Source organism: Solanum stenotomum, chromosome 9, assembly GCF_019186545.1.
Source record: "Solanum stenotomum isolate F172 chromosome 9, ASM1918654v1, whole genome shotgun sequence".
NCBI lineage: Eukaryota > Viridiplantae > Streptophyta > Magnoliopsida > Solanales > Solanaceae > Solanum > Solanum stenotomum.
The window spans coordinates 19,329,977-19,351,729 of record NC_064290.1 but is presented as its reverse complement, the minus strand read 5'-3'; the positions used below and the strand labels follow the sequence as shown (position 1 = coordinate 19,351,729).

Genomic DNA, 21,753 nt, shown 5'->3' with positions numbered 1-21,753 from the left:
GTTTTCTTCAACCTAACAAATGTCCAAAATACACTATAACAAAAATAATTTTTATCGGCAGTAAATATGCACATCAACGAAGAGTGCTAGAGCCTTTATCGATATTAATTAATTTTCATTAGATTCAATGTTGCTATAGACTTTGGGGACATTTATAGAGAGTACCAATTACCTATGAAACATATTTAGCCACAATTAAACTATTAATTTTCATTAAAGATCATTTTTGCTTTAGTGATAACTCTTTCCTTTGATAAAGTTTTTGTTTTGTTGATAAAGAAGTAACTCTTTCTTTTGACTTCTTTCAATTAAATTTGTGAACTCTAAACTTGAATGCAACCTTTGAAAAATATGTTAAGCAACATGCCTTTTTCTTCTTGATTGTTAGGAAAGTAAGGTCGTCTTTATTATTATTTGTGGATATTTGTGAGTTCAAGTGCTCACAAAATCAGGCTTTGATACTTTAATATGTTATGTGTCAAAATTTTGGTTTAGCATATCCAATTGTGAACAGTTCCATTCAGATGTCACCTACTACTTGGTTGATAATTGCATTAATTCTTTGTAACTACATACTTTAACCGTAACAATAAATATGGTTCAATTCAAAATAAGTTGGGGCTGGTGATATGAAACCTAAGCAATAGTAATGACTATTCTGAGACAATGAGGAAAAATATTTGTGATGCTAACAATTTTAGGGTCATTTTAAACATTTACATGATATGTCATACTATAATAAAAAAGAGATTGATGGAGGTTCATAAGAAAAGAGCCGAAGGTCCTTTATTTGAATTTAGTTAATTATGGTTTTTCTATCTCTTCTTTAACTCTGATATTGTTCTGTATAACTTTTTGGAATTTAGAAAATTTGATTACTTCTAACCAACTATTTCCATGAAAATTTTCTTAGACTTCTTTCTTTTACTTCAAAATCTCTCTCTGACTCATAATTTTTGTATAACAACGATGAAAATTTTAAAAAAAATATAGCACTTTAAGATTTCGGAGGACTGATTTACCTTAAGACAAATTGTTCTTGAAAATGTAGTGTATGTATCGAAAATACAAATATTACTGAATGATCATATGTAAGCTTAATAAAATAGTTCAATTCCGTGCGAAGCACGAATAATTTACCTAGTATCAATATAATTAAAAAAATATATCTTAAAACACAGAACAAAATTTAAATAATTTAACTGTCGAAAAGTAAAATGAGTGTTAATAAAGAGTAAAGTTGCACAGATTCTTTACTTGTCTGTTGAGACACTCTGGCAATAATAAACGAAACACTTACTAATTGCAAAAATAGTAATTCAAAACAGTATAATAATAATTTGATCAACTCCAATAGATGTTTATTCTATCTTCACATGAGCGACTTATACTTTATGTGCATTTTTCTTTTGAATGATGTGATTATGTAAAAGAAAATTTACTCCTTCAATAATGTAAAACTTAAACACATCAAAACATTTTGGAAGATGTTACAGCTAGTAAAATTGGAGCTCTACTGGTTTCAAAATTTTGCATTAATACCTCTAAAGACTAGAAATGAATGTAAAACTCGATGCTGACAAAAAATTAGGCGATTCTTCTCATCTGTCTTACCCTTGGTAGACATAATTACCTTATACATAGTGCTAGTGAGAGGTGGCAGGTATCCCATGGAATTAGTTGAGGTGCGCAAAAAATGGTTTGGACACTCGATAATACTAGAAGTGAATGTACCAACCAAGTCGAGCTTATTTGAAGTCCCACTTTTCTAGTCTGGAAAGGAAAAGATTCAACCATAATGTTCTAGAGTTTTCAAGTCAAAAAAGTCTGCCCTTAATCTACAAGTCTAGAAAACGATGCTGTACTAGTTACGCAAATATCTGATAGAAAAAAAGTTTTTGAAATCTCAAAGTTGAAAACATTAACTTCATGTCCAAATCATACACCATCACATACAAATAGGACATAGACATTATTAAATTGAATATGAATCTATCATGTTCTTTGCTGTCTACTTCAAATGTCTTTCACAGCTGTGCAATAGCAAGTATGATTTAGCTTCCTCCAAGATTTTGTTTCACAACAACAAATTAAGCGTTATTAAGCACAATCGGCTTTGTTCATCTGTTACACCCAATTATTTACATTTCATGCAAGCATCACAGCCAAGCACAAGCAGAAGAGATGAATGAGAAACTAGAGGCGAGTAGGGATTACATTAACAAGTGCAGGTACCTCAAGATTGTATGTTACATTTTTCTGACATGGAGAAAAACCATAAAAATGTTAGTCATCAGCATCACCTTGTCGTGCCCTTGTGTTGTGCATCCAGAACAGATAATTTTGTGTGTCATCTGAATATCATTTGGAGTGATGAAGGAAATAACTGGAATGCCTTTGCCAGAAACACATCATCAGCAATGTTGTTGCTAGTGGATGACCAGTGTACTCTAAGAAACAGTAGCATAGAGCTTGGAATCCAAAACATAAATACTCGACCACACAACAATTCATGATCCTCGGCATCAAGCTTAACGTGCACTGCCTTTTCTATTCATTACGTCGTGGTAATACAGGAGCACACACATTGGCTGACCAAGAATGCAGAAAAAGCACCAGAACATCATATTGCCCACCTAGAAAGATTATATAACTTAATGTCAATCGCTTTTAATTATATTTTAGATGAATGTAGAAGAAGGAATCAGCTGAGCGTATGGAAATATAACTGCACCCAAAAACATACCATCGAGCTTTGGAACTGATTTTGTAAGAAGTTTGTGAGAATGACCAAAGGAACCTGATCAAAGAAACATCGCCATATTTAATCTTCAGCATGGGCAAAGAAGATAATTACACCATTTTCAAATATTGATGTATTAAAAGCAGTGTTCTTAGGAAACATGAATAACAATGAAGTTAAGTTCTAGTGTTCTATGCACCTGATGAAAATAACTACTAGCCTGCTATAATTAGTTAAACTACGCTGATAGTGTAAATTTGTATCCAGGGTATACAATTTAAATCCAGTAACATAATGCTAAATGCCATTACCTGGAACATAATTCCAATGAACGCCCAAAACTTGAAAAGCCGACAAGGAACAGCAATACACAGCTGCAGATAGGCAGGAACATGTCATCTCAGAGACTTCAGACCAGTAGTTGTAAGTTACCATTACTGGGTTACGTTATAAAATATGGAAGAGGGAGGAAACAACGTACCTCATGGAAAACAGCAGATACAAGGAAAGCAATCAGTAATGCGATCGCCTGCACCAAGCGTTTGCGGATATTAAACTTGTCAAAGCAGAAAGTGCAAAATTATTTCAAGCAAAAGGTTGGCGTTTTATCCTATTTACACTCACCAATTAACAGAGATCTGACAGCTAAATACTTTTACGTAAAATATTCTGTTGAATTGTCAACTAAAAAATGTACATTATGAAGGTCGAATATCAGAGGCAACTATTCCATTTTCAGCATAAGGACGTAATCTTAAGGTTTTAAACCCATCTACACTGGAAATATTTGTACTTGAAGATCAACATATGATAAAAAGGTGAAAATGCTGCCATAAGTTCTCTAAAAAATGCATTTTGAATTGAGGAATCATAAAATGAACATATATTGCTGCATATACGATGAAACTAAAAGTAGAAGAAATATCAGAAATCAATTTGGAGGCAAACACAAGAAAAGTATGATATATACACGAAAAAACAAAAAAACGATTAATTGAGACTAAGAAGGCACCTTTGGAATTCCATTCCTTAAGCATGGGAAATAAATGTGACGAACCATCCACTTATGAACAGGCTGCAATAATCACAAGATACATTGTTACTAATGTAAAGGAAAGGAAAAATGCTTGACAAAGATGGAAGCTGAATTGCATGTGCTTGTAAATTAGGGTTCTTTTATCTGGTGGAATAGGACAATTAATTTGGGGAAGCAGGACTCGATAAAGGTAATTGTTTAATGTGGTCTCATGCAATCTGCTAGGTGGACAGAAAATACTCCATTCAAACTCAAAGGATAGTTTCATATAAGAGGGAAAAACACAGAACAAAAGCTATACTTCGGAAACCATTTAAGTTAAAAAAACTCAAATATATTGACCAATTCCATTAGATTTAACATATAATTTAGGGTGTTCATTAGGATGGACCAAAAATGCACCCTTTTTGTAACCTAATAGGTCAACCTGGATAGCTAAATGGACACCAATACTTGCACCTATTTGTGTTCCTGACCCTTGACTCCACGAGGTTTCATCCAGACACCTAAACATGGTCAGAATTAGTGATTTTAAACCCCTCTAACTGCTGACCAAGGTTATGTTTTGTTTGTCTAAAACACCAAATTTGTTTAGGTGTCAGGATGAAACCCTGTGGAGCAAAAGGGCTGTTGCACAAATCAGTGCAAGCACGGGTGTCTATTTTGCTTTCAGTAGAAACTACAAATAACACAATGCAAAGAGCCTTTATTTTTCTTAGGGTCATTAGTTTCATTTTTTTTAAAATGACCCTTCTTCCTTTAAGGGGTAAAAGTTGACTCTGTTACTTAGTATACTTTAACCAAACTGGCATCCTTATTGCAGTTATATTTTACAACGAGTATGACAGTAGAAAAATCAAACTACAGAAAATAAATAAACTTGATTATTGATTTCAATGTTGCTTGGACTCTTAAAGTCCATTAAACTCACTAGTCACTTCAGTAGTAACCTAAAGGCAGAATACCTAAAGACCTCCCTAAGCTTTTTTTTTTTTTTTTGGGGGGGGAGGGGTGAGCTGAATTTGGGCGGATCAAAATGAGCTAAGTTAATAAATGGGAAGGTTTAGACATGTGTGAGGAGGTGCATGTTTGCGGGTTTTTGGTGCGATTTAGAATTTAAAGTGATCTCAAAGTTTTATGGTCTTAAGAGTTCATCCATGTTTGGAGATCATCATATTCATGGGTGCACTTAATATCACAGTGATTAGTGTCAGGCTGTCAGCAAAGACACATCAGGGATTTAAACTCCATAGGTTCAATTTTACGTTTTGTATTTTTAAATTTACACATTCATATCTACTCCCTCAGTCCCACGTTATATGACACTTTTCTTTTTAGTCAGTACCAAAAAGAATGACACATTTCCTTATTTGGCAAATGTTTTTTTTTTTTGTTAAGGTAACTTTGTATTCACACAAAAAAAAAAACTCATCAAATAACAACTGATGAGGTGGGATTTACAACCCCATGGGCATCCTGATAACCAAAAACCCAAAAAAGAACTTTACAATTGTCCTATGAAGTCCACTAGACTTACTACCTCCCCCACCATATCCTGTTTACACCAAAAATATAGCAAACTCAGACTCTTCATCTTGATCTTCTGAATGCTGCTAGCTTGCCCGTCATGGGATCTTTCATTCCTTTCCTTCCAAAGTGTCCACCAGATGCAAGCTGGAATATATTTCCACCAGTCCTCTTTTGATCTTCTTCTTCTGCTCATTCCTTCCCAGTGTTTCAGGATGTCTAAAGAAGTTTCTGGCATTACCCAGCTAACTTCAAGTATACATAAGAACATGTGCCACAGATTTACAGCTGTTTTGCAATGTAGGAATAAGTGGCTGTTAATCTCTGCCTCTTTATCACAGATATAACACCTTGAGCAAATCTATATACCTCTTCTCTGTAACCTTTCGTGAGTTAAACATGCTTTTCTGATCACCAGCCATGAGAAACATGACACCTTTAGTGGAATTTTGATCTTCCAGATTAGCTTCCATGGCCACTCCATTCTCATTCTCCGGTTATGATTCATATTCCAGTAGCAGGATTTCACTGTGAAACTCCCTTTGTTGTGCAGCTTCCATATTGGACTGTCAGGTCCTTCTGTGACACCTGGGAATGGGTTCAGCACCTGCAACAGCCCAGCTACTCTACTAATCTCCCAGTCATTTAGAGCCCTTCTGAAAATCAGGTCCCACCCTTGAGGAGTCCATACCTGTGCCACTGTAGCCATCTGCTGTAGACTTAAAATAAATAGATCTGGGAATAAGCTTTTCAAGTCCCTATCCCCTATCCAAATCTCATTCCAAAAATCAGTTTTAACCCCATCTCCAATTTTGAATGATATATTGGAGGCGAAAGAAGGCCATAGTCTTCTGATAATTTTCCAGACACAACACCCAAAAACACCTGTTACTTCATCAGTGATCCAATTATTTTGAAGACCATATTTATGTGAGATGAATCTTCTCCATAATGCCAAATCTTCAATACAGAACCTCCAAAGCCACTTTTTCAACAAACTAACATTCTGTACTTTCAACTTTTTTATCCCCATACCCCCTTGTATTTTGTTGAGGGTCACCTCATCCCATTTGACTAGGTTGTACCCAAGCTTCTCTTTGTTCCCCTGCCACAAGAAGACTCTCCTTAGTTTGTTGATTTTCTTCTCTATGTTTCCTGGGATTGGGAATAGGCTCATCATGTAAGTTGGAAGGGCATCCATTACTGACTTTATGAGAGTTAATCTGCCTTCCATAGATAGGTATTGGCTCTTCCATCTTGTCAGCTTTCTCTCACTTCTTTCCAACACTTCACTCCATACTTCCACTTCTTTATTTTTTGCACCAACAGGCATTCCAAGATATTTAGTTGGTAAGGAATCCATTTGGCATCCTAGGTTCTCAGCAAGTATCTGCATATTGGTAACTTGGTTAACAGGGTACAAGCAACTTTTATGCCAGTTAACATGTAAATCTGAGATGCCCTCAAAAATGGTTAGGATAGCCCTCAAGTGCCTGATTTGCACTATTTCAGCTTCACAGATTACCAAGGAATCATCTGCATATAACAGATGTGTGATTTCCATAGTATTTCCCCTGTTAGCATTTGCAGGGAAGCCTCTTATCCACCCATTCTCACTTGCTCTTCCACTTCTTTATTTTTTGCACCAAGAGGCATTCCAAGATATTTAGTTGGTAAGGAATCCATTTGGCATCCTAGGTTCTCAGCAAGTATCTGCATATTGGTAACTTGGTTAACAGGGTACAAGCAACTTTTATGCCAGTTAACATGTAAACCTGAGATACCCTCAAAAATGGTTAGGATAGCCCTCAAGTGCCTGATTTGCATTATTTCAGCTTCACAGAATACCAAGGAATCATCTGCATATAACAGATGTGTCTTATTTGACAAATGTTTAATGACATTATCAACATATTACCCATGTTGGGTCCCACTTATTTGGGAAAAAGTCCACAAAGGTAAGGATAGCTTTGGAACATTGTCTTCCCATATTTCTTAAACTCCGTGCCTAGTCAAATTACATCCCATAAATTGGATGGGAGGGAGGGAGTAATATTTATTGTAATTTTAGTAGACTTTTATACAAAAATTTATGCTAGGAATTAGAAGTACAGGGTTCAAATAAACCCAGTGCCACTATGTTGCATCCGCCCCCTGAGTGTAAGTTATTCTATTCTTTTGAATTTTGAAAAGCAATTTGGAATATATCATTTACACGTAAAAATGGAAATGAAAATAATCTAAAACACACCTAAAATTGGGGAAAAAAATGTAACATGTATTTTGCAGAGTTACTGCAATCGCTAACCAAAACTAATACAGATCATTCTTATTCCATTTTTAATATTGATAAGATTTCTAAAAGATATTTCCTATGTCAATATGTATAAGTGTAGAACAGTGCATCACTAATATAATGACCTCCAGGTCATTTTCTCTGTTTTCCAATCTTTTACACATTTAGAGGTTTCTTGTGGCGACCCCAAGTCCTTTATGACTTGTTGTGACTGATAGTTTGGTTGTCAAATTGTTCGTTTGGGTTTTGTGCAAGTTTTCATGTTAGGAGCCTTTGAAACTTGAACGGTTGACTTTGGCCAAAAGTTGAGGAAGACGGCCTCAGAACGCAATTCTGACGGTTTCACTAGCTTTTAAAGGGCCAGTTTAGGCTAGGGGCATGGTTAGTTCGGGCCCCGAGACTTCTGGTGTTAGTTTGTGCCGTTAGGCGTTTTAACTTTGAAGCTTAAGCCAAGGTTTGACTTCGGTCAACATTCATGGTAAACGTGCTCAGATGAGAATTCCGTTAGCGCGGTTAGCTCTTGAATGTCGAGTTTGGTCTAGAACGACCTTTCGTGCGGTTCTTGAGGCTTCCAGTCATTTTGAGCCTTCTTGTGGATTTTAGCTTAGAACAGAACTTGGGTGTGGGACCCACTTTTTATCGAAACGACCTCGGATGGAAGTTTCAATGGTACCATTGAGTCCGAAATGCCGAATTAGATGGGGTAGCATATTTCGTTTGTGCACACACATTTTGAACGAATCTCGAGCACCCCGTTGGAGAATTCGGAGTATGAGCAAACCGGTTGAAGTGTTGATATCTGGTGCAGGCTTTTAGAGACCATAATTTAGGCCTTTAAGTGACCGGATTCGACTTTTAGCAACCATTTTCAGCTGTTTATATCCAAAAATTTTAGCTTCAGTCCTCATTTTCAAAGTGCGATATCTCGAGCTTGGAAGCTCCGATTGAGGTGATTCGAAGTCGTGAACGACTGGAATTTTCGTGGCTACGCAGTGGAGTTTTTGGGAAGTGTCGGGGGCTCTCCATTTGGGGTATATTCCCCCCCGAAGGGGCTTCCAGCTGTCTTTTGTGTTCTTTAATTGGTGATTTTGTTGCATGAGGTGGTTGGGCTGTTCCGGCCATGGAATTGACCCCATTTCGGGGAACAAGCTTGGTTAGTCAATTGGGACCTTTGACGGAGTCAATTTCGAGATTCCCAATTCAGGTCCCATATTCCCGTTTTGACTCGATTTTGGCTATGTTTCCGATTATTGTGATTTTAGTGTCTAAACATATGTAATGACGTTATGATCGGTAGTTTGATAGTGTGGCGGTGTTTTGAGGCGTTTCAAAAGCGGATAGCCCCTATGCGGTGGATTCGAACCACTCGTGATCGGCTTTGAGGTAGGCTTCAGTCTACTTTCTTGATTAGATAATGCCTAGTATACATTTTATATGATTTTGGATTGTATTTGTCGGGTATTTAGCTATCCTCTTGGTATTCCATCTTTTCTTAACTCAATAGGCTTGGGCTTATTGTGGGTGTTGAGATCCTTAGTTTAGGCTTGTAACTTTACTTGTGGTGTAGATGATCTTCCTTATCCTTGTTAGGATTGATTCGTGGAGGCCTTAGACTAGGCTAGACATTAGATGCTTTAGGTTGTGTTTTATCGCATTGTAGTTATGATTTGCTCTCTTTAGGGCTTGTTTTGGGTCGTTCTCCTTGTGTTGATACTTGTGACCTTGGTGGTTCATCGTAGTCGTGGGTTGGTCCTAGCTATGCTCAAGCTGGGACTGGAGTGGTGTGATTGGGGTAGGGCGTCATCCCTTGAGTTTGCTCCCCCTTTATTGATTTGAAATCTCTTCTTGATCCCTTCGCTTGTTGTTTAGCGGTAGGTTTGTTGTATCCTTATTGAGCTTCTGATTATATTGTTGGGCCCGAGGCCGTGTGCGAGGACCAGTTGGATCCCAAGTTAGTACTCTCCTCCTTGATAGCATGGTTTGGTTGGCTATGTATTATTTGAATTGGAGTGCCTTGTTTAGATGCTGGTGATGGCATGCATTGCATTGTTTGTTCATTCTCACAGATTTGTGGTACGTTCCTGGGGCATGCATTGGCATATTTATCTTTCATGTTAAAACACTATTTTACTCTACTCTATTCTAAATTGGTTTTAACGTGAGTCGTACCACCTAGATCACTTGATTTCTAGTTTTTGAGATTACGAGGCGTCAGGGACGTGCTCCTTTCCTACTTGAGATATTAGAGGCATCTGGGATGTGCTCAGTTTTCACTTGACTACCCAACACGTCAATGCCCTTTCTTGCATGCTTTTGGTCTTACTTACGCCCCCGGGTTGGGTTACTCTTGCTAGCTGGGCGGCCCTGATTTGCATGAGATCCTCTTTGGAGTCGACACGCCCTCGGGTCACTCTTGCTAGTTGGGCGGCTTACGCCCCTAGGAGTGGATTGACTGGCTAGGTGGCCTGGATTGATTTGTCACTCTTGCTAGCAAGGCTGGGAGTTGACTGGAGTCCTATGGTTATGGTTTCGGATGGTCACTGATGGTTCTGTTACTCACCCTGCATTCATATGTATTGCCTATCACCAGTATACTTGTTTGCTAATTGCACCACCAATTTTATGCGGGGCGTTGGATTATGTTTGCTGGTTGTACCTTCCGAGCTTAGGGGGGTTCGGTTAGGTTATTGTTTGACTATATTATGTATCTGTAATTGCATTCTTTGTTAGCTGATAGGCCTGACTTTAGAATTGTGGTTGTGGGTCCTCCTGACCCTGGGTAGTCGACTTGGTATCTTAGTTACTTGCAAATAGGTTGTTGGCTTGCGTTCCAGGTACGTTCTTGACTCTGCTTCTTACCCCTTGTATCCTGCTTCAATTATGTATTGACTGTCTACTTTAGTATCTCTTGTTTAGTTGCTTGTGCTATGCTTTCCTTATTACTTGCTGTTTATGCTTGTGTTATCTTTTGAGCTCAATCAGCCGATGCCTACTGAGTACCGTTTTTGGTGCTCATACTACATTTCTACTCCCTCCAAATCCTAGTTTGAGTTATCTTGTCTGTTCATTTGGAGTCGTGGGGAGCAGCTTGGAGTCTAAGAGTCTAGGGTGAGCTCCTGGCGTTCGAAGTTGTCAGTTTTTGTCTATTTTTGGCTAGGCTTAGTCTTTATATTGTATTCTGAGATAGTCTGTACCTATCTAGTATCTGTAAAGACCTAGTCTATACCTATCTAGTATTTGTAAAAGCCTTGTACTCTTTTTGGATTAGATGCTCGATTACTGACTGATGTCAGGTCTTGGGATGGTTCATTGTGTTGCATTTCTATTGATTACCCTTTCTTATCTTTGTTATAAGATTTATGCTTCTTATTGCTGACTTCCTCTTGATAGTCTGTTGTTTATGGCTCCGGGCTAAGGGTTAGGCCTACCTACTGGTGGGGCATAGTAGGTGTCATCATGACCTGAGAAATCGGGTCGTGACAACTAACTTCACGACTGAATTCTTCTATAATATTAATTATTAGCAGCAGCCTTTGAAAACTTAAAATTTGTTTCAATTTTAGAGCCAGCCATTTTTATGTTGTTTTAAAGCTCTAAAGGTCAAAAAAAAGAAAATAGAACTTAAGAACACACTTTAATTCCCTAACTGACATGCAAAATTCCAGCCAGACAAAAAAGAAATAAAACTAACGGATTTTTAAGGAAATGAATACTTAAACGGCGCGGGGGTGGATGCATGCTGGTATAGTATAGGGCAGGTGGACGGGGTGAATGTGCTATGGGGCGGGGCGGATTTGAAATTTTGCAGGTTAAGATAGAAACCGCACTGCACTGCTTGCCATCCTTCTAGTTAATTGTCATTCCTGTCAAGTGTACTTTTGGAAAGATACAGGTTGGGCCAAAGATATTTTGGTAAAGCTAACTGTGGAGTGAAAGAGAAGGCAGACATTTGATTCTGTTAAGGAAGGCTTTACTTAGTGACAATTACATCATTTCAAAATGTACTTTTGGTAGAAACTGAACGTCAATCAAATAAGTAGACTTCTTGATCAATACTCAATAAGACAACAACATGTTTGCATGCATGAGAATCAGGAAATGATTTACGGTAAAAGGCAGATAGACGTACCATATTCCACATTCTCCAGTACTGATAACAGCAGCCGCAGCAGGATAATCACATAAGAAAAGAATAAGAAACTCCAACCAGATCTGAAACAGTTCGTATAACAAAAGGCAAAGTGATACTTGAATCTACCTCATCAATTGTTTTGGCATTCCACCAATCCTTGTAGAACTCACGATCACCAAAACATAGTAGTTCGGCAAGTATATTTAGCCTGAAGACAAATATGAAATATGTAAACAGAACTAAGTCTCTTTGATGCAAGGGAACATAAGCAAAATATTCGTTTTAGTATTATTCAGAGATCAGTGTAGAAAATTTTCATATCCTTGTTAACACTGTTAAGAAGTCCCACATCGGAAAAGGGATGGGCAATTTGGTCTCCTAATATGGACTTGGACGATCCTGACCCTACAAACAAGCTAGCTTTGGGGTTGAGTTAGGCCCAGGTGTCATATCTCTACAATGGTATCAGAGCCAAGTCCATCCCAATTCTTGTTCACCGATGTTGGACGCCATTTATATTGCCCACGCTCCAGTTAACGAGGTTTGGGCGTGCGGCGGAGTGCTAAGAAATCTCACATCGGAAAAGGGATGGACAATTGGAATCCTTATATATGGACTTGGACAATCTTCACCCTACAAGTTAACTTTTGGGGTTGAGTTAGGCCCAAGATCCATCTTTACAAACACCAACGCCATTTCGAAGAGAAAGCAAAGAAATAAATTATGATGACATGACTCTGAATCTTTAACACTAACAAAAATAAGGAAGAATGCATTGTCTAAACATCAGATGAGTTCTAATGTCATGCCAACAATCATAACTATTCAAAGGATTTAGAAGGCCTTAGCATTAAGACATTCACAACTAAAAGGTACTTTCTTATTCTAGGGGAACCTGTTCTCTCTTTTTATTTGGGTGGGGTGGGGTGGGGGAGGGGGACAGATAAATTTCAAACAGATATATGCTAAACTAAAACCATTCAGGCTCATTGAATCCAGAGGTTCTTTTGGTGCACCATCTGATCCTTTCATTTCTCCTTGATAGTAAGCATTAGAGGAGGCAAATGGGCGGGTTGAGTCAAATTTGGGAGGGTTGAAAATGGGCCAATATAAAATGGGTAATAATTTAACCCGCTCATATTTCATATGGGTAAAACTAGACTGGATAACAAATGGGTTGGGTATAATACAAGTTTACCCATATTTTTATGAGTAAATAGTACTCTACTTTAGAATTCAACATGGAAAATATATTTTAGTCTTATTTTGGGATGAAAAATGTTGAAAGTATTTTATTTAATTTAATTGTATCATAAAAGTAAAAAAAAAATCCTATGGCTTTTCAATATAAAATAAATTTATGTAATAAGAAGGGGGAAATATTTTTAATTTCAAAGTAAATGAATATTTGCATTTTAGGAGTAAAACATGCTTAATGCACTTTAAGCAATATCAATAATAATACATGATTTGCTTATTTTACACTATTATTTGTTATCCAATATAAAATTAAACAAATAAGAAAAATATAATTATACTAACAAAAAAATGTACATTTAATATATATATTTTTTGAGGGGCCAAAGACTTCACATTTTCAATTATAGAGAGGAATAATTAGTTTTATAGAAGAACATAAAAAGTAAGAAAAGTTGCAACATTTTTAGTATGTCATGAATTTTGAGTGAATAAAAGTTGAAAGCTTAACCCATTTGGCTTAATCCATATTTTACCCATAGTTTACCATATTTTACCATGAATACCCATATTTTTATGGGTTTAAACCCATATTTACCCATGTAAAAAGTCACTCACCCAACCCATTAAAGTATGGGCGGGTTACCAAAATATGGGCTCATTTTGCTAGTACTAATAAGCACTAATCATGTTTAGAAACTCAAATTTTAGTAAGTGATCAACACTTCTACGATTACTAACTAAGCATCAAAAGTTGGAATAAACATGTTTCGATTGGGAAAGGGGAAACACGTGGAGACAGACACTTCAACGATATTAATGGTAATTGTTCTGAAGGATTTTACAGCACACATTTCTTGCAAGAAAAGGGATTCAAGCATTGAATAAAAGGAAAAGAAGTAAATAATAAAAATTAAAAGTAGAGGGACATACCAAAGATGAAAGATGCAATAAAACATGCAGAGCCAGACATATAAATTTGGAACCGAAAGCTTCAATACCCTCTCAATGGCATATAAAAGGTTTCCTTTCAAAGGATGTTGTGAATTTTGCACAATTGGGTTAATGTACTGCACAAGGATGAATCCCGTCAGACTGTATTTATGCTTACCAGAGGAAATTCTGAACCTTCACGAAAGAAAAAAATCACCTGTTCTATGATAAATCCCATCAATCCTGTAAATATTACCAGCTTGATGAATTGTCGGGCCACCCAACCTTTGCGAATGCATGGAGTGCGGGGATAGCTAAGCTTCAGATAACAGAATAAATAAATCAAAAAACTAATGAGTTGATGTAAGAAACAACTCCTAAAGTGAAATCTTTGATCCCTTACATAGGATTTTTATTTAAAAGGGGATTTAATGATAAGATAATAGCTTGAGTAACCTATTTCCCTTGGTTATCAAAAAAACAATTATAAGATGTTAGCATATAATTTTTTGTAAGAAAAAGGAAGAGGGAACCACAATAAGTTAATAATCTAGATAGATAAGAGTCCTTCAATATTGGATAATCATGGAATGAACTTTATTCAGTTCTAGCTTAATTGTTTGGTTGAGTTGTCTTTCAGGACCAGACCCAAAATTAGCATGATAAAATACACTAGAGTAGTCAAAATGAATGAATATGTTAAATTCTACAACTTCCTAAATCTACTAATTGAGCTGGACTTAACCTAACGTTCTAAATTACAAGGAACTGCTCTTGGAGTCTGACTATGAACAGTAAAATTCAATAAGAAATTCAAAGGCAGCAGAGTAAATAGTTTAAAGAGTATCATATAACCCAATCCTTTTGCAATCTCAAGGAGTAATTTAAAACATCTAAATACCAACAATACCAAGTCCAAGGTACATCGTCACGCATACAAGAATAACAAGTTAGTATAGTTACATGTGTATCTTCATTAAAATGGTTTTTTAATAATTTACTCCATTTGCACCAATATTATTTGAACAAACTGTTTCGAGCACGGAATCTATCACCAAAAGCATTTGAAGGCAATAGTTGTAGAGAGGGAAAAATGAGGATTCTAGCAAATGAGAAAACCGACCATATGATACATACTATAGGGTAGCAGACTAACAGGGAAGAAATTAGACTTGTTAAAAGTAATATTAGGGATCAGCACCCTGCAAAACAATTTCAAAATCTAAAAGACAAATAATAAGTTGATGACTACAAATCACAAGATTCCTACCAACAAATTTACAATTTGTATTGCAACACCAATTTAAAGCTCCTAATTTTTTATATATTTAGAAGATCGATAGCCCCTCTCTCCCACTTGTGACCTAATTTACTTTACCCTCGTAGCCAAATTGACCAATGCTAAGAATGATGTCAGATCAAGGGTGTGGCCTAGTGGTCAATGAAGCAGGTTGAGAACTATGAGTATCAGGTTCAAATCCCAAAGGCAAACATACTAGGGGATTTCTTCTTACCTGTAAGGTGTCGTTTAATGTGTAGGATAACATCAAAAAGTCCTGGGATTAAATTCTAGTGCCACTTACTTTGTTGTTTGGTTGGCAAGTTCGGGATAACTTATCCCTGAATTAATAATTAGTACCAGAATAAGTTGTCCCTTCCCTTGGGTGGTATAGTAATTTTGGGATAAAACAGGTAAATGACAAAGATATCCCTTTAAACCCTTTTTATACATCACTTTTCACATTCATGTAGGTTATTTTTGTAAGAAAATAATTTGTTTCTTAAAATTTATGCAATGCATATTATTTTGAATACAACAAACCAAACATCCAGTAAGAAATAATCTCAGCATAACTTATCCCATCATAACTTGTATTCAAACCAAACGACTCCCAAAAGCCTTGGTGGACAGAGTTACCGGTACTTGTGTTGGTGGGACATTGCAGGTACCCTGTAGAATTAGTCATGGCAGTATCTACTGATTGAGTTTTTAGTTGAAAATGCCTGGTAGATCAAGAATAGTTTGATGGTCAAATTATATAACCTTGACCATTGAAGTCTATGTATGATAGTTAATTTGGCACATATCAAATACAAGTTTATCAGCAATAATGTCTAGTCCTCTATGACCAAACCCAAAACCTGAAAGCATCAACTAGGTACAGACATCCACTCCTAATTTCTATATTAAACATTGCAAACCACCATAAACAAGTTTATCTATTTAGAATCGGGGTTAATTTGCAAACAAACATAAGCTAATGATGTCATGGTTCAGGTTTGCAACGATGGAAGAAAATGACCGGATAAAATTTTGCAAGAATTAACTGATCCTACCTGATAACATAATGTTGGAGCAACCATGAAGTAAGCTAAACTCTTGAAGCTAACATCATAAGAGTAATCCACATCTGAAGTTTCAACCTAACAACATAACAACATAAATAAGTGAATAACAAGAACAACATACCAGTGAAAGCCCACAAAGGGGGGTTCTGAAAATAAGTGAATAAAGAAAGAAAAAGAACATAAAAAAGCTAGATATAAGAGATTCAATATAAAATTGCTCAAACCACAAGAATAAGATAAATCACTGAAGTTGGTTCCTGGGAATTGGTTTCGCCCGAAGCATCGGACCAATCTAATGATTTTTAGTATTCACACCCAAAAATGAAGCTTTAATTCAGCGCAGATCCTATGGGTCTATGAGAAGAGGACACGGATTAATAATACCTTATCCATAGACTTTGCAAGTACTCTCATATCGTGATTTGTATGTGCATAAGAAACCAGCTTCATCCACACAATACAAGCAACGAGCATCAATATGACACCAGACAGAAAAGCAGAATCACACCTGTGCAGTTTAAAAGCTTTAACTTGATATAAATTTAAGTATATACCAGCTAGAGAAATAGCAGTTGGACAGGTACAGTTGAAAATTCTTCCTTCGTAATGATAATCCAAATTTTACATCAGTGATTATCCTACCCAACATCCCAAAATGAAAGTTTTAAAATGTCTCAAATAGTTAAACTCAGAATCTAATATTAGTTCGTAAGCAGAACTCCTGCCCTAATAAATAGTCATTTTTTGACTAAAATATTTTATATTCACTAGCTAGAAAATTTCTCAGTTTTACCACAAACATGGAAGCAGCCAGAACCGCCTATCATACACTTTTAAGAGGATATATATCAAAGTTTCATGATTACAATGCATAAAGACATACTTGAGAATGACCAGAACTGGATACAAAATGGCAACTGTTGTTATAGTTATGTGAAGAATGACCACCACCTGCAGCATCACGCAGAAAAAATTATTGATTAAGTGTGAGTCTTAAAGTATTTGTGGATCATAAAAATAGTCAAAACATCACAAGTGAAAATCACAATGGCCACAAACACAACTATAAACAGGAAAATGAGTCGGTGAGAACTCCATGTGAAAGATATTTTCACTTCACATAACAAGGATGGATTTTAGAAAGGAAAAAATAAGGAAACATAGAAAAAGAGGTGATCTCGACTTACACGCTCAGTCAAACGCCTCTTCTGTGCCATCTTCTCCACAAGGAAAGCAGTCAGAGGCAAAAGTTGGAGAATGAGACTGGAAGCAAATGAAGACTTTCAAACTTTTTTGTCCAAAGAATAGTAGGTATTAAGATCAGAGCAAAGAGAAGAGGGGCTCAAGATGACAATACCAGCACATTAGAAGCGGCCAATCCCTTAAAGACTTTGAACTAAACCAAAAGCCAGCCCTAATTAACAGGCCATACTGCAAGAGTAATCAAAGTTTGTCATCTGCAGTATAGTGCTTAAACATTTTGAAATGACATATCATCTCTTTTGTAACCCTATTCCCATTCATTGTTTGGCTTAGATGGCGCTACTGATGCATCAAACAAGTGGGCAGGCAACAAATTGCACTGTCTAGTTAAATTAATTACAGTGATATTACAGAAAAATGTATACCTTCATCAAATTCTCGATAATCAACCTGCTGTTAACAGCAATCAGCACCACCACACAGAGATTGAACAAGCCTGCGTGACTCTACCACAAGAACCATATATAGGGCATCAGCAAAGAGTTTTATGCCCACTTCACACAAAGGTATAAGCTCTTGTGAGCCACATGAGATGCAGTCAAGAAAAACACAAAACTGAAATTCTTTAGTCTTCAAAAAGTTTGTAGACTTTCAATTTCCTCAGTAGTTCATACATCACTAGAGAATACTGATAATATAGCATAGTAACTCTTTTATAGAAAATATAATGCTACTTGTGAGCCACATGAAATTCAAAATCACAAAAAACATGAAGTTGAGTATTTTTCGTCTGCAAAAAGTTTATAGACCTCCCTGTCTTCATTTTTTGAGAAAGATATTATTTTTTTTTTGAGAAAGACTTCCACTGTCTTCATAAGTTCAAAAATCATTAGTCAATACTGATAATATTTCACAGTAACTCTTATCATTTGTCAAGGTCACCTGCTATGCTTTTCCTCGATAAAGCACAGTATAGGTGTGATCAACTAAATATCACAAGAACCTATTACCTATTAACAGTTCTATATATCTTCTCCTGAAATTTGGTGACCATACTGTACTATGAGTATATCCTAGATCACACAGGGTGAAAATATATTATTTAGATGATGGGTTAAGGACAGCTTCTCTTGTGGCATGATCACTGACAGTGGCAGGACTACCTTTTTGGCTGACCTCTTTGTTTTAGTACCCTATCTTTCAGATGATGGGTAAGCACAGCTTCTTTTTCTGCATGATCACTGTTTGTGGCAGGAATACCATTAGGCAATCATAGATTAATGATTGATACATCCAAAAATTGAAACCGGTACATGAAAAATTTTTGGAATTGCAAGATTTTAATTTAAGATTCTAGGTTTAAGTCGTGTGATTTAATGAAGCACATCAAGGACGCTGGCAAATTGCAATGCCTATTGCCTAGTTTCCTCTGACGGCAAGTCCTGCTGATGCTAACAAAAAGTGTAGGGCTAATGTGAGGGCAGTCTCTTTGAAGTTCGTGTCTTATGAAAGAAAAACCACTGCACATTGAGCACAGTTGATCCTTTTTAGTAGACAATTTCACTCAAGAAAATGTGAAAGTCAAGTTGCCCAATGAAATCATTGACTTATGGAAAACCCCAACTGCATTTATAATGCTAGTGCATGGGGCCAACAGACAAAAAGAATGTATTCTCTTTGCTCAAAACAACAGCCTATCATAAAGCTAAAGTTTTGACTCATTGCTGAGTGAGTAGTTCAATAAAAAAAAAAAACTTATCTCAATCTAAGCTTGTTTGCCATGTCTAACATTGGATTTTTGCTTACCATCATCAAACAGGCCGTCAGTTGTCCAATTCAACAGTAGCCACTTCACATATGACAATATGGATGAGACCACACAAAATGAAGGAACATAAATTTTTTTGACGAAAAATAAGAACTTCCTCTAAGACCATGTCCCTGTTCACCTCTTTTTTCAGCCCCAGTTCATCATGGTTTGCAGTTCATTACAACAAAACTTCTCATTTTCCTTTAAACCTCAACCGTAGTAACCCTGAAATGTGATACAAGCCCTTTGTGCCTTGCTATCTAGAAATAGGAAGTTAACAGTTCTGCAAATTGCAATAACTACAGTGTGGAAGGTGTGCTCTGTCATCTACTGCTCACACCATGATTTACTCCAATTCAAACATTGACCCAATGATATCGAATGCATATGCACTTCAACTTCTGCAACTAATTATTATCACCACTAGTATTCCCAGCCTTTAACAGGTAATCAGAAAATAGAGAAATACTTTTGGACTTTGGCATTTAGATGCATTCCCTCATAAATCACATAGATCACAATTACATCCTAAAATAGACATACTACCAATCAACCCAAGGCTTGTTTGACCGACGCACAAATGAGGAGCCACGTAAGTAGCAAAATTCCTCTGTCATTGTAAAGTAAATGGTGAAAAATAAACATACCTGTCTGAAAATGGCGTCGGAGCTAAGAGGACTCTCCCTGATTCGTCGGTGAGCTGGCGCGGACGCCCTGTAAGAAAATTTATAGGCAGTTGTTGCTTCGGTTGTTTTGCTTTCGTCTCCATTGGCAACAGCATCGTTCCTGTCCTCCTTTTCCCTTGGATTGGATTCACCAACCGATTTAGTCAGCTCATTCATCGTTTCAAATCCAGCACCGCTGCCACATACATCATCAGTAGTATTCACATCTGCACCGTTGATTGCATTAGCCTGCTCAAAACCATTACTACCACGTCTTCTCCGAATAAGATCGGATTCAATACCCGACGCCATTGCCGTTGCCGTGGCGGTGGCTCCTTGATTCTCCGGCAATTCCATGATCGGCATTACAAAATCAGAGTCGAAATGAAGGGAGATTAGAAATCGAAATCGACATGCAGTTATCGGTAACTGAAAAAGAGGATCTAAGATGAGGATATTGGTGCTTAAGGCGGTTTTATTTTTGAATTTTCACATTAAACTGGATTTAGATTTATAAGTTTATATGCGCAGCGTGGAATATGTGCGGTGCATTTTTGGGTGGAAGTGACAAAGATCACAGAGGCGTTTGGAAGTTTATGAGGTGCCAAACATTTTTTTAAGGCAAAAAGAGGTGAAGTTTTGGTTGAAAGAATGAAAGGACAAAAATGGGGAAGAAAGAATAAATAAATTAGTGGAATAATCATATTGTTTTGAGGTCAAAGGATATTTGTTCCCCATATTTAACATTTGACTGCCTACTTTTATTCTTTATATTAAAATTAATAGGGGTCTAAAAACCATTAATTGAGTAGGTTTTAAATTTTATAAAAATACCATGAAAAAAATCGAATCATATTGAATATGTTTATAAATATATAAAATAAACATATACATTTTACCTCGAGTCTAAAATGATTCAGGCAATGGCCTTTAGCTCCCAATTTCTTTAGGGGCCATGTTTCATTTTAATAATAAATTTATAGTAAATTATTATTTATATTTTTTAAAAAAGAGTACTTTAACGTAAAAAGTGTATTTATTTTCAAAATAAATCAAATAAATTTAAACAATTCAAAGTATATGAAAATTATTTTTAATATATTTTCGTGATAAAATATATTCATATCAATGAGTGTATTTGAATATTTGTATTTGAATTGTATCTGAAAATATCTTTGAGTCGAAGTTATCGTGATGGCTGGGTGATTTTTCTAGTACTGGTACAAGCATAAATTATATTATATCAAATATAAGTGAGCATCCAAATTGAGTGAATAAATACCATGTATCCAATTAAATTAAGCAAACAAATATAACAAAAAATATTTCTAGGTTTGATAATTAGCCAAACTAATGCTATATTTGATAATCAATTAAATACCAAGGACCCCGCAACAAATATAACAAAATTATTTCTAGGTTTGATAATTAGCCAAACTAATGCTATATTTGATAATCAATTAAATACCCAAGGACCCCGCTATTTATGAAAACTCTTCTTTTTGGTATTGATACTCAATGACCCAAATCGGTATTTTTACTTTTAAAAAAAGGTATAAAATATAGAAATCTCAACAATTTTAGCGCTAATTATAACGACACATAAGTTATGTATTAAATATATAAGTTATATATCAGATATATAACCATAAATCAAGTACTATCATTTTTTTAAGGCAAAAAGAGGTGAAGTTTTAGTTGAAAGAATGAAAGGACAAAAATGGGGAAGAAAGAAGAAATAAATTAGTGGAATAATCATATTGGGGACCATATTGTTTTGAGGTCAAAGGATATTTGTTCCCCATATTTAACACCCTTTCCCTTAGGCGTGCCTTTACATTTATTTGACTGCCTACTTTTAT

The 21,753-nt window shown here is 36.1% G+C and overlaps 1 protein-coding gene across 1 annotated transcript; it reads right to left on the bottom strand.

Annotated features, from left to right (window-relative positions):
- Positions 1-1,910: 1,910 nt before the first annotated feature.
- Positions 1,911-20,541, bottom strand: LOC125875965 (diacylglycerol O-acyltransferase 1A). Its single transcript, XM_049557046.1, has 16 exons — positions 19,874-20,541; positions 17,842-17,922; positions 17,571-17,644; positions 17,401-17,476; positions 17,097-17,164; positions 16,598-16,721; positions 16,202-16,288; positions 14,082-14,183; positions 13,865-14,001; positions 11,861-11,942; positions 11,732-11,752; positions 3,756-3,818; positions 3,225-3,272; positions 3,055-3,117; positions 2,747-2,800; positions 1,911-2,636 (listed from the first exon to the last, which is right to left on the bottom strand). The coding sequence occupies exons 1-16, from the start codon at positions 20,255-20,257 to the stop codon at positions 2,532-2,534; spliced, it is 1,569 nt and encodes a 522-aa protein (XP_049413003.1). The 5' UTR covers positions 20,258-20,541; the 3' UTR covers positions 1,911-2,531.
- Between the last annotated feature and the right edge of the window lie 1,212 nt (positions 20,542-21,753).

Coding starts and splice junctions, on each gene's coding strand:
- LOC125875965 (XM_049557046.1), bottom strand. CDS start 20,257: ATGCCGATCATGGAATTGCCGGAGAATCAAGGAGCCACCGCCACGGCA. Junction 17,645..17,841: donor TTATCGAGAATTTGATGAAG/GTATACATTTTT, acceptor TTACTCTTGCAG/TATGGCCTGTTAATTAGGGC. Junction 17,477..17,570: donor TGGCCGCTTCTAATGTGCTG/GTATTGTCATCT, acceptor ATTTGCTTCCAG/TCTCATTCTCCAACTTTTGC.